General features: G+C 38.7%; 1 protein-coding gene across 15 annotated transcripts in view; it reads right to left on the reverse strand.

Moving 5' to 3' along the window:
* MAPT (microtubule associated protein tau) overlaps positions 1 to 13,235 on the reverse strand; it is an 82,255-nt gene that overhangs the window by 31,116 nt on the left and 37,904 nt on the right. For 6 of the 15 annotated variants that reach the window (XM_079948779.1, XM_079948778.1, XM_079948761.1 and 3 more), the window contains 3 exons: positions 6,353 to 6,439; positions 4,435 to 4,521; positions 1,271 to 1,333 (listed from right to left, as the gene is read on the reverse strand). In XM_079948779.1, coding sequence (XP_079804905.1) covers positions 1,271 to 1,333; positions 4,435 to 4,521; positions 6,353 to 6,439 — 237 coding nt within the window. The remainder of the gene's footprint in view (positions 1 to 1,270; positions 1,334 to 4,434; positions 4,522 to 6,352; positions 6,440 to 13,235) is intronic. The other 9 variants (XM_079948764.1, XM_079948766.1, XM_079948765.1 and 6 more) reach the window with 3 other exon arrangements.

The raw sequence follows: 13,235 nt of genomic DNA on the forward strand, positions 1-13,235 counted from the left end.
TAATTACCTGAAAACTTTCATTTTCATAACATCTATCATTATTCTGTAATCTTATTCACTCATGGCCTTTATCACTGTAGTACTAAATGTATTTCTGTTATTTTGGGTTATAAAAGGCATGCTAAAAAAAAAAAAAAAAAGTTCACAGCTTTAGGGCCACAATGGCAGCGTTCCACCACACTCAATCACCACCATCCACCTCCCTTTCCTATACTTTTTACTAGTTCTCTACTATCTTTTTTGAGGCATGTTGCTAAAATTCTAAAACAGTAGTGAAGGTGAATGGCCTCCACAATAAACAATGGTTTAACAATGATTTGTTCTATGCATTAGCCTCAAGCTAATGACTCCCCCTTCCCCTCCAGTTTGGCTGTAAGGAGGAGACAGGGAGCTTTGACTTTTGATTTCAATTAACCACAGTCAAACACTGCATCCCAAACCTTAACCGTATTTTATCTTAACTTTAATTAGTTGAAAAAAGCCAGCATCACAGACTATTGTTTGAAGTATGCTGGTTTCAACTGAACAGAATCAACAAACCACAATTTGTCTTGATTTGAACATACAGTGGTATCTCTGGTTACGTACTTAATTCGTTCCGGAGGTCCATTCTTAACCTGAAACTGTTCTTAACCTGAAGCACCACTTTAGCTAATGGGGCCTCCTGATGCTGCTGCCGCGACACCGCTACACGATTTCTGTTCTCATCCTGAAGCAAAGTTCTTAACCCGAGGTACTATTTCTGGGTTAGCGGAGTCTGTAACCTGAAGCGTATGTAACCCAAGGTACCACCGTATTGCTTAACTGCAGTCAGTTCAAATGGACAGAATTTTTTTAAAAACTCTTCCTAACCATGCCAGAGGAGTGTGAAAACCCAAGACTTCCTGTGGTTCATTTCACTAATGAAAAACAATGGTTTATGGTAATTCCCAAACAAGACCAATCACTGATTTAATAAGGGGTATTGCAGTATTGTCTGTACTGTACTAAGTTCCATTAATTTCCTTAATAAAACAGTGCAGCACAAAAGATGATGGAAGTATAAGGATTCCAAGATGCTTTCCTTCAGGGTAACAGCAATTGCAGAACCCAGCAAAAATGAAAATAGGGGATTCAACCATAAAAAGAAAAGCAGGATTGCTAATATTTGTGGGCTATAAAAAAGGACGCAACACACCAAATATTATTTCTCTGATTGTAACTTCCATTCCGACCCAGCAGTCCAGAGCTTAGCATTTTAAGTTCTGCAGAGCAACAATACTGTACTTACCTTGAGCATCCCCCGCAGCATGGTCTTCAAGGCTAGAAGTAGAGCCTAAGTCTGCTTCCTCAGCTACATTTTTCAAGTCGAGGATGGGAAAATGGTTTCAACATTAAAAATGGTACAAGACAAATGCCTCTAACCTTCTTACCAGTTTTACTTAATTTTTTTTAATATCAGAGGAATAAAATATATTGAACCTGAATGGCAGCACATTTAAATGAAAATGGGATGAAATGGATAGAAACATCCCCTCTCAAACAAATCAGCACTGATCTACTCTTGAGCCATATTCAGCAGTGAATTATGTCCAGAGCATGGAGAAGGATGTAGTAAAATTGACAGCTTTTATAAAATAGAATCTTACTAAAAAACAAACAAATAAATAAAATAAAATAAATCTGACCATATATATTGCAATGAATTTATTTTGAAGCTTCTCAAAAGTGAGAGTATCCTTCCCTACAAAATGGTTAACAGCCTGATACTATGCAGACCTGGGTTTGGCTATACTCATTTAGAACAATGGGAGCAAGCATATCTAGGAGGTACAAGCAGTTTCTTGATTTTTTTCCTTCAACCTCAGATTTAGTGCATGCCTTCACAAAGTCATAGAGCAAAGTGTAGCACACCTATTTAACTGGTCAATCCCCCCACCCCCATATTCCCTTGGGGGGGGGTCTTGAAGTCCCAAGTCCCTGCTTCCTCCATAAGGTATGATTAAGATTGATCTGCCCATTTATCTTGGTTTTTAATGGAACACATTTTACAAGGCTCAGTTATTTGTTTCATAACTTGAGGACTGTCTCCAGGGGCTGTTTTTTACAATATTGTTATGAGCTTGAACTGCCTTGATTATTTTTATTGAGTCTATCATTATTGCTGCTGCCTACAGTGTCAATTGATGGGGTTAGGGATTTGTCAAATGAACATTAATCTTCCCTAGTCACTGGGGATATTTTCCTTAATGGTCTGAAAATCTCTCTCCTCCCAACCAGCCTGTGGAATATGACACAAATCGGAGCTAGCAGGAAGAGCAGAGAAACTGTTTATACTGGGTCTGAATTTAGAGAGAATGATGCAAATTTAGTTAAATTTAAATCATCAAATGGGGAGAAATTAACGGGATTTATAGGGGCATAAGTAGTTGTTCTTTTTAGAAAACTGATGAAGGATCACTGCTTTTCCTGTTGTAGCAGTCAACTGCTTCCAGGCCACTTCTATATTTGTAAATGGAAAGACAAGTTGTTTGCTTGTAACTAATGTTTAAGTGGTCTTCTGTGCAATCAGAACATACGGATTCTGCATCTGCACAAAGCAACATCTCAAAAATGTCTAGAGTTTTAGAAATTCAGGAGCTCACACTGGCTTTCTCCCCTTGAGTGGGCAGGCCCTGCATGATGCTTATGCCTCAAGGGACAAGCAAGTGCTATCCCACTCATGAAGTAATTTGACTTTTTATTCGTGGGCTCCACACAGTCACATATATGGAGATTACCAAGATGACCTACCTGAAGGTGGATGGAGGCAGCTCAATTGAACCAGTTATGTAGGCTGACTCTCCTAAGGGTTGTATTTGCCCTGGCCCTCATATAGCTAGCATGGTCTGTGATAAAAGATGATGAAGTAGATCAGGTAGCTGATTGGCAGAGCTCTGGCAAAGGTGTAGCCTATGAAAGTGCTGCTGAATTGTGACTTGTCCCTTCAATAGGAGAGCGCAAACGGGCTAAGGTGTCAGAATGAAAGAGAGATAAAAAACCACGTCTCCTAAACTGGCAAGTCAATTCAACAGTGTATGTTGGCCAAAAATAAATATATTGAGAAAAAATAGGCATCCCCTTTCAAAGACTTTGTTAGCATATGAAAGTCCAAACAGAAAGCCAAAGTATTTTTTCCAGATATAGATATAGGAGGGTGGAACAAAAAGCAGCTTCATGATCATCTTTAGACCACTTGTTGATATCAAAGGCCTATAAAAGCACACTGTCAGATGAGGCATTTAGATGAGAGGCTCCTTTCCTGCATGCTTACCTAGTGTGCATAAAACCAACAGAGCACAAAACTACTTTGCATATCTCACCTGCCAGCCCTAGGGTAGGGTGAATCAGGAGAAAACCTGGAACTTAGCAGTCACTGAACAAAGGAAAGGAATGATAATGTGTACAAAGAAGTGGTTGTATCCAACTAAATTTTACTCTTAGATGGCCCACTGGGTAGTACTCAATGTTAGTCCTACTCAGAGTTGATTCACTCATTTCAGTGGGTCTATTTTGAGTAGGACTTAGGTCTATTAATTTCAATGGGCTGCATTCAACTAAGTCAGTCATGTCCATTAGTTTCTATGGGTCTACTCTGACACTGAATGTAACCACAAAGCTGAACTACTGTCTGGATTAATTTTGAGAGAAAAGTAAGGAAAAAACCCTCCCAAAATCTCAAAAGGATAATATGTTCTATGATGCTGTTCAGGCAACAACCAAAAAACAACAACAACTGGACAGGAACTTGCCTGTCTCCTGAGAGTCATTCATAGCTTAAGATCCACTCATTTAAGAAAAGAGAACAAGGGCCAGCTCCTGCTTTCTGAAGCACTATTTATTTGTTTTTTTTGAGATGTTGCTCCCTACAGGTACACAACCCACTTGTGTGACTGCAAAGAAGAACAAACATTACAGACATATTGTAAGTATACTGTGTTCTCTTGTTTCAGAAATGAAACTCTGTAGTCCTGCCCTGTACTTTTTCTCACTCAGGGAAGCAGGGAATGCATAACAGTACAGTAAATGGTATGGAGGACCCTGCTGTAGCAATGGTGCTCAAATTAAGCAAGTGTGCACCTGATCATTTGGAGCCTCATGTAAACTGACTCAGAGCTTTATAAAGTAAGAGGGGGATGTAACTATGATACGTACATATACACAAACAGAATACATAAATTTTGCATCAGTTATAAATGGTGCACACATGTATAAATATTGAGATCTCCCCTTAAAACACAGCAAAAGATGTCTTTTTACATGGATCTTTAATAGTTTAATTTGTAGGGGTGTGTGCTATTAATAACTAATGCGAAGCACATATATACTAAACATACCAGGAAGGAATTTGGTCATGTGTGAAGAGGCCCTATTTCAATCTTTTCTTCATACCATTTTCTTCCTAAGAGGCCTCACCTGTATTTCCTTCAGGTATCTCTGCATGCTGGCGAGTTGCATTTCGATTCTCATGCACTCTCTCCTCCACTAATGGAGCAGTAGCATCTGAAACAAAAAGGCAAAATGAAGCAACTGTCACTTTAAAAGCACTGAAAAACAAAATTCTTCAGATATTAGCTACTTGAAGAAAATGAAGTAATAGCCTGCTGTAAAAGATGGCAACTCAAAGGCAGTCATGTACCATGTTTTCTTCAGATGAGATGAGGATGGGGTTTGCATCCAGAAGCAATAGCCAATTTAACCTAAAAGGTTTGGGATATAAATCTGCATACTAATTATTGCTCAAAGCCACACAAACTGCAAGCTTGAAAAGGAATATGAACCAGAAGCTCACATCCAAGACCCTTGTTCAATTCATTCCACCTCCTTGAAGATAAAATGTGTAGTTCTCCTCACCCCCATGTTTACTTGTCAGCTCATGGAGTCATCCAGAGGTTTGTAGGTGGCAGACTTTCATGGACTCATTTTTGATTCTTCTTGATCAAGGGGATACCTAAACTGAGCCCTGGCACATGTGACATAGGTTTGTGTTTATGGGTGATCAAAATAGGAAAGTGGCCATACAAAGAACAGAGGGTTCACCACTAAGTCTGATGGCAAAAATATTAAACATGACACCAGAAACTTCCCAAGCGTGTGCAGTGTCTGTTTTCTTGGGTAGGTCAGTGGTGTTAAAGGCCTTGACTTACCACTCATGGCAAGTTACAGAGTATACAATTTATGTTCCGCTACCAACTCCTTAACCCACGTTTTTCACTCAAACAAAGCAAGAGACAGAACATAGACAGGACAAACAATGAGACAGACAATGGGAGATTATTATTTTTTTACTTTTACCTCCAGTTTTTTCTGAGAGAAGAGATATAGGGACAGCAAAGTTGACTTGACTGGCTTATTTACTAAATTTATATCCTGCCCTTGCTCCCAAAGAAGCCCAGAGTAACAAGTGATAAACTATTATTATGTTAGCTATTTTGGCCCTTTTCAAAGGACTGGCACATAGATCCACTGTCCTTCTTCAGCTAAAGATCTTTCGAGTGAATAATTTTTATAAGATCTTTTCCCTGTTTTGTTGATTTCCCTAACAATACTGATGCCAGGAGCTCAAAATGTCTGATATCCTTCAAAATATTTCTGTTTGATGATGTTCTAAGGATATGGTTACAAATAAATTTGCTTCAGTTTTGTGTATTGTTCAATCTTTGATATTTGTTGCCAAAATTCCATCTACTCACCTGTGTTGCGCAATAATGATTTCTGGATTATAATATATTAATGAACAATATTTCTTTCAGTTCTTAAATGACTAGCACATCATCAGTTTGTTTGCAGTATGTAAGACAGCAGTCTAGTTAAGCTTGCATACAATACAAATCCCTATTATGCTTATAAATTTACAGTGTAGATGCTGTAGGAAGACCAGAGTTCGTGAAATCAAGTTCAGTTTGGCAGTGACTGTAGTATAGATAGAGCCTTAAGTAGTATAGATAGAGCCTTAAGAGAAAGTGGCTACAGTCTGAATTTTCTTCAGTGGGCTAGAAAGGGCCTTCCTGCAGACAAAGTTTTTCTGTTTAATTTCTTACTGCATAATAATTGTTAAAATAATGTCAAAATCTAACACCCTATCAAGGACCTTGAATATATTATTTGGCTGAGTGTAGACATGCTGGATTTGAGGAAGTAGGAATGCAGTTTATCCTGTGTATAGTGATTCTTGTGTCAGCAACTGTCAAAACTAAATACAGATAATTTAAAATTGGAAGCAACAATGAAAGAAAGTCTCTGCTTATTTGGGAGGGAAACATATTGGTGCACTTCTAAAAAATAAAGTGCTGACTGCTGTGAATTTCAAAGTAACGAGACAAAGAGTTCCCACCTTCCACAGTTGGGGTACTCTTAGCATCAGAAGCCTCAGACTCTGGTTCATCAGATCCATCATCAACTGGTATCTGGAGGGGAGAGCCTGGAAATACACACATTCAGCACTCAGCAAAAGGAGATCAGTTCTGGAGTATGGCCTGTCCTTGGTGCAAAATGTGCTTAATTCATCTTCATAATGCAGAGTGTGCATGCATATGTGACCGTCAGCTAGCAGAAATATGAGGCATTAGCAAGAAAAGGCAGGACTAGAAAACGCCAAATTCAAGTTTCAGTGGCAGCATCAAAGCAACTAAGGTGAAACTGTTAAAAGCAACTGATCAGTGAGGTGCATCAACTGGCAACAAAAACAAAAGCAAAAAATCAAAAAGTCCAAAGATGACAGATTTTTTTCCCTTTTACTACTAGGTTCAGATCACTACTACTACAATTTTAAGAATTTTGTGGGCCATGCCTTGCTTTGCATGAAAGTGCACTTCCAAATACTAGAGCATGACAGTAATAAGGAGTTCTTTATATAAGAAAGCAAACAAAAAATGTTCAGAGCAATTTATTCTGTAAAGGTAAATAAGTCATTCATCACCACAGTTGGTCACTGTTGTCAGGAATTTGTCAATTCCCACTTTTTAGAATCAAGAGGTAGATATCTACTTTTTGTAATAGGGAGTCCAAAAGAGCAGGAATCCACAACCTCCTACAATTTATGCATAAAGGACTTAGTGACAAAAATGAGCTTGAATTGTGGCAGTGTTTGGGGACATAATTCTCTATTTTCTTCAGGATCTGAGCCTCTTTAGTCTTCCAAAAGATGTTACTGGCTGAAGAGGGGAAGAATGTGGGTGTTCTTAGTTATGTGGGCTTGGGCAACATGCAGAGTATCTACTGAGAAGAATTTGAGAAAGCGTTACTGTGGACCTCATTTTTTTAGTCTCTCTGCTGACATAACAGACTTTTCAGAACTTTTATCAATTCCTTTATACCTGTACGATATAAAGATGACTTGATTTTCTCCCCTGTATCAGGAGGCAGCCCTAATGACTGAATGTTGTAAATGGACAAGAATCATGAGCCAGGAAGTAGACAAAGGCAGGCTGCGGTTACAACGAAAAGTTACTCTAGACCCCACACCATAATTCTAAGTCCAAGAGAACCAAAACTGCACAGAGAGAAAATGGAAGTTGCTTACCTGCAGCTAAGTGCTTTCCAAGTGGCTCTGGACAATCACAATAAATTGGTGACGTGCATACAAATCACAACAGCATGGAAATATTTGTAGTGGTGCATGTGGTTTGGGAGGTAATGCCCAGAGCCTATACATAGAGGCCAAGTCAGCTGAAGAGGAAGTCAATGGGTACTTTATTTATATGTGCAAATGGTGGAAGGAGAAAGGACTGTAAGAATACCCTCACTTTCTCCTCCTATTTGCACTAACGACTAAATAGTTCCATTAAGGGAGATCATTAAGAAGTTTCTGTATGGAACAGAAGGAAAGCTCCCACATACTGCATATTTCTCCAAGTGAAAAGGTCAAGGATTTGATAATTCAAAATGAAGTGGATTGAAAACAACAAGGTAGTTCTGAAGTTAAGCCAAAATGCAGCCTGAGCTCTGATTAACTGTGAGGTTAATAGTCCTGATGCTATGGAGACATCAGGGCCTGAAGGCACCTCATGCAGCAACTGATCAACTCTATGTCTAGTCAGTGCCTGTGTGGGAGCCTCCCTGGCAACACCATCTTGAGTTCTATTGAAGAGGACAGATAAATGTACTAATTATGACATATCTGTCATATCTATCTACTGCTCTTTCGGAGATTAAAAAGGTAACTACATAAGGGCACAGTGGATATGTGAAGGGTAACTTCCTTCTGTATGAGCCTGACTACACACAAAGGTCCTCTACAGAGACCTTTCATTGCTTTCAAACAGACATTTCATTTGAAGGAGTCAGTGGGCTTTTTCTTGTGTCAGGCCCAGACTTTGGAACACTCCGGCTAAGAAAGTTATTTTTGTTTCCTGCTTGCTGGCCTTCCACCACAGAATTAAGAATTCATGCTTAGGAAGGCTTTATGGCTTTTGAGGGGGTACTGTATAGCTTGGTCTTGACATAATTGGTATGTAATTCTTCTGTTCATGTTATATATTTTACTGCTACTGCTGTTAAAAGTTTTATTTGCTGGCTAGGTATCTTTGCTGTTTTTATTGCATCTTATTATTTCTGTTGTAAGTAGAGACAAGGCAGGTTGTTATTCTTCCTAGGCATCAACAGGAACATCCCCCACAATTGGGATCTCAGCTGTATTTCTCTGTTGGGTGCTTTTTTTTTTTTTAATGAAAAAGCTTGGCACTGAGGATACAACAGTGCACACTGTTTTTGAAAAGGCTCATTTAAGCAACTCTAAAACTGGCTTGAGCTAGCTATAAACTAATTTCTACTACTCTCTTCTGCTGCTCCTCACACTAGTCAGAGATAAAGTCTTCAGCAGCAAATAATCCCACAGTACCCCACAGTAAACATTTTCTAGCAGGTACTGTAACCAACTCTCACAGATAAGAACTTTCCTGTGGTATTATTACTGATTTCATAGGGGGTAAAGGACAGAATAGTCATCAGACTTTTGCTGCCATGTCCCATAACAAATCAGTCTGGAAAGATCCTGCCATGAGTATAAAAAGATGAAAAGATGCTGTAAAGATGAATGTATTGCCAAAAATGCTGTTTTTATTTCAAACATTGCAGATTGTGGACAAAACAGAGTGTTTCCGGAAGTGGCAGAGAGATATTTCCAAATTTGTCTGGCAGGGCAAAAAGCCCAGAATTAAGTTTAAGATATTAACTGATGCGAAAGAAAGAGGGGGCTTTGCCCTGCCAGACTTAAGGCTGTATTATGAATCAGCAGCTTTCTGCTGGTTAAAAGATTGGCTGCTTCTTGAGAATACTGATGTATTGGATTTGGAAGGTTTTGATAATGCGTTTGGTTGGCATGCATATTTATGGTATGACAAGGTTAAGATTAATAGGAATTTCAAGAACCATATCGTCAGAAAAGCATTGTTTAATGTCTGGACAAAATACAAAGACTTATTGGAAAACAAAACTCCAAGGTGGCTTTCACCATTGGAAGCTAAGGCCTGAAAAAGACTCAATATGGAGGCCAAATGGCCGAAATATTGGGAAATATTAGAAAAAGATGGAGACAACTGGAAATTGCAGAGTCAGGAGAAAATGAAAGACAAAGTGCGAGATTGGTTACATTATGCTCAGATTAAAGAAGTTTTTAAACTTGATAAAAAGCTAGGATTCCAGGTGGAAAAATCGAAGTTAGAAACGGAACTGTTAGAGCCTAAGACTAAGGTACTTTCAAGAATGTATAACTTGCTGTTAAAATGGAACACACAAGATGAAATGGTTAAATCGGCTATGATAAAGTGGGCACAGGACATTGGGTACAATATTATGTTTGAGGACTGGGTAAAATTGTGGACTACTGGGCTGAATTTCACTGCATGTAATGCTTTGAAAGAAAATGTAATGAAAATGATATATAGATGGTACATGACCCCAGTCAAACTTCCAAAAATATACCACTTGTCTGATAATAAGTGTTGGAAATGTAAGGAAAATGAAGGAACGTTCTTTCACCTTTGGTGGACTTGCCCTAAAGTGAAGGCTTTCTGGGAAATGATATATAATGAGCTGAAAAAGGTATTTAAGTATACCTTCCTTAAGAAACCAGAGGCCTTCCTTTTGGGTATTGTTGGCCAAGGGGTACTAAAGAAGGATCGAACATTTTTTATGTATGCAACAACAGCAGCAAGGATACTCGTGGCCAAGCATTGGAAAACTCAAGATCTACCCACATTGGAAGAATGGCAGATGCAACTGATGGACTATATGGAACTGGCCGAGATGACGGGCAGAATCCGAGACCTGGGAGAGGAGACGGTGGAAGAAGATTGGAGAAAATTTAAGATTTATTTGCAAAAGTATTGTAAATTGTATGAATGTTAAGCAGGATGTTTGATCATAAACAATTGGGCACCATGGAAACAAATGAAGTGAATTATGAAGATAAGTTAAATTTATGAAAAAACTAAATTTTTAGATAATTATTGGGTTAATCTTAATGCACTGAAGAGGAAATAAACATATCTAAAATTTAAGATATAACATTGTAAAAAGGGATTTTAAGGTGGGGATAAGGTGAGAAATTGCTGGTTTAATTTTTATAAATTTGGAACGTAGGAGCGGGAGATGTGAGGAAGTCCAAGGAGGATCAGAAAATATGTTATGACACATGACATTTCTGTATGTTTTATTTTGTTTGTTGTATTTAAAAAATCTTTAATAAAAATTATTAAAAAATAAAAATAAAAATCAAGGCTGAGCCAAGCCTCCCAGATATGTTTAATACTGTGTCCAACCATTTCTCTGTGTGTTTTCACCAGGAAATCCACTGTTATACTCCTTATGCCTTGTTCCTCCTCATATCCTGGATCGTGTCATTAGGTCTGTCTCATCCCGAGTGGCAAACTCACTCCTTAGCTATCACTACAATGTTTCAAGGACTTTCCATTATACAAAGAACATTGCTTCTTAAGTTTTGCACTGATATGAGAACCATAGGTCTCTGGAATGACTGTGTGAGCTAAGCTCCAGACACTAGAGCACTGTCTTATTACAAAGAGTTGAGGCCATCTGAGGCAAATGGGGGCTGCCCTCAGAGGTCCAGCAATCCATAGATAATTGCTACTGTCACAAACTCAGCTGGGGGGGGGATGCAGTTTGATAAGTTACAGGTTTTTGTCCAAAATTAAGAGGCTGCAATTATCCCATGTTCTTCACCAGAGTTGACACTGGGAGGGATTGTGTGTGTGAGAGAGGGAGAGTATGTGTGGGTGCAAGTGAGAAGGGGGGGGGTGGACTTCTCAGACTCTCTTTGCATTAACATGGCTTGCTGGAGGAGATAAGCACTATAGAAGGCAGCAGGGATCAAGCTCAAATAGGAAGAAGTAATTCTATAATCTGGTATCTGCAACTCGGAATGCTTCCATGAAAACTCTTGATATTTCAACTTGTTGCACAGACGATACTCCAAGAAATTATCTCCAAATGACCACAAGGATATGGAATTAATAACTAATCTACTTACTTCGCCAAACCTTTATTAGGCATTAGGCCATTATAAAACATCCATATATAAAATTTTAAAATATAAACAAAAAAACAGCCATGTAAAAATATGTAATAATGAGGATTTTCATTGGAGTTTCTTCCCACTAAATAGTGCCATTCGCCACTCTAAGATATACTATTGATAATAACTAATCATCTCCTGGGGAAATGATTGAAGCCTGGCAACATCTAAAAGCAAAGCTGAAAAATAAACCACTGAGGTGGATCCCAAATGGCGCACACAAATCAAGCAAGATGCACATGTAGTTCAGTCCTGATTTCTGTGGCCACATCTTTGCCTGCTGCACACCTGACATCACTTATGACATCAGGTGTGGGGCAGGTAGACATAGTTTGGGGAAAACAGCCTGGCAGCCCAAATGGGGAAACCCAACCCTGCTCTAGAACTTCCACAGAAATTAAAAGGAATTAACCATTCCGGACAACTTCATCCCAGCAGATCTCACTTGTATGTGTGGATCCTGGGTTAATGGGAGGACTCATAGTTTAGTGTGGTGCAGCATATGCTGTGTATGCAAATGGTCCCTTGGGACCACAGAGAGCTGCAGTAGACAATGTTGGGCTAGTTAGACCAGTGGTCTGTCAGTGTACGGCAGTTGCACATGTGCCATAGACAATGCTACAGTGAAATGGTACTGAAAAAAGGTGGTTATGGGGAAATGATTTCCACAAGCAGATTACATTATACCTATTAAATAAATACTACCTTAAAGTTTTGCTTTTGGAATTCCTTGGAGCATCTGGCTGGCAACTGACAGAATACTGAACCTCAATTCTTATACTACTATGTTTATAGATATCTCTGGCACTTGATGCCAATTTGCTCCTTGCTTCTGGGTACACAAACTGGTTGGTTTACGACTGTACTCTGTTATCCATCCAGTATGAAATGTACTTGGATGCTCCCACTAATCTGAGTTAAGCTTACTTCCAAGCATGCACAATACTACTTTTGATGTGCTATGGGACGGTGGCTTGATCAACTTTGTTCAGTGATGAGTACTGGCACTGATACTCCTTGAAGCTTTCAACAACCAGTATTACAGATAACACTGAAGAAAACAATGCAACACCCGAATGCACACTAAGAAGAGGTAACCTCTGATATCTAGGGAGGGGATGCTAGAACTATTCTTCAAGGTTTCAGAAAAATGACAACTACATTGGTTTTTTAAAAAGTCCACAGAGAAAATATGGTGTTTTGTAACTGTAGAATATATCTCTTCACATAGTAAGTGAAGTCTATGAGAAACAGTTTGCCAAATTCTGAAATACACACAAATACATACATGCACAGAGATATACATTACGTTACACAGAGACGTGTCACACATAGCCCAGACCAGAGTTTAACATACTATTCAAGGGACAAGGATGCTTGGAGAAAAAGCTGTTAATTTGTAAATATATTTCCTTTACTGTAACATTTCATAAATACTCTGTGAATCTATTTCTTAATTTAAGAGTTGCCTCTTACTGTAAAGACAACACAACCACTTTGTAGAAGCTTTGAAAATGGGAACACTGCAATCAAATAATAACAAGTATGTTATTGTCCCCCTTTTCAACCAACAAATAATCTGCATTGGGTTTGTTTAAGTTCAGCTTACTCTACAGTTCCCTGTTACACCCAAAACAGACAACTGTAGTTTAACTCAGTTCACTAACCAGGTTTAGGCCCAGTT

The sequence above is a fragment of the Podarcis cretensis genome, assembly GCF_951804945.1.
Source record: "Podarcis cretensis genome assembly, chromosome: 13".
NCBI classification, from domain to species: Eukaryota; Metazoa; Chordata; class Lepidosauria; order Squamata; family Lacertidae; genus Podarcis; species Podarcis cretensis.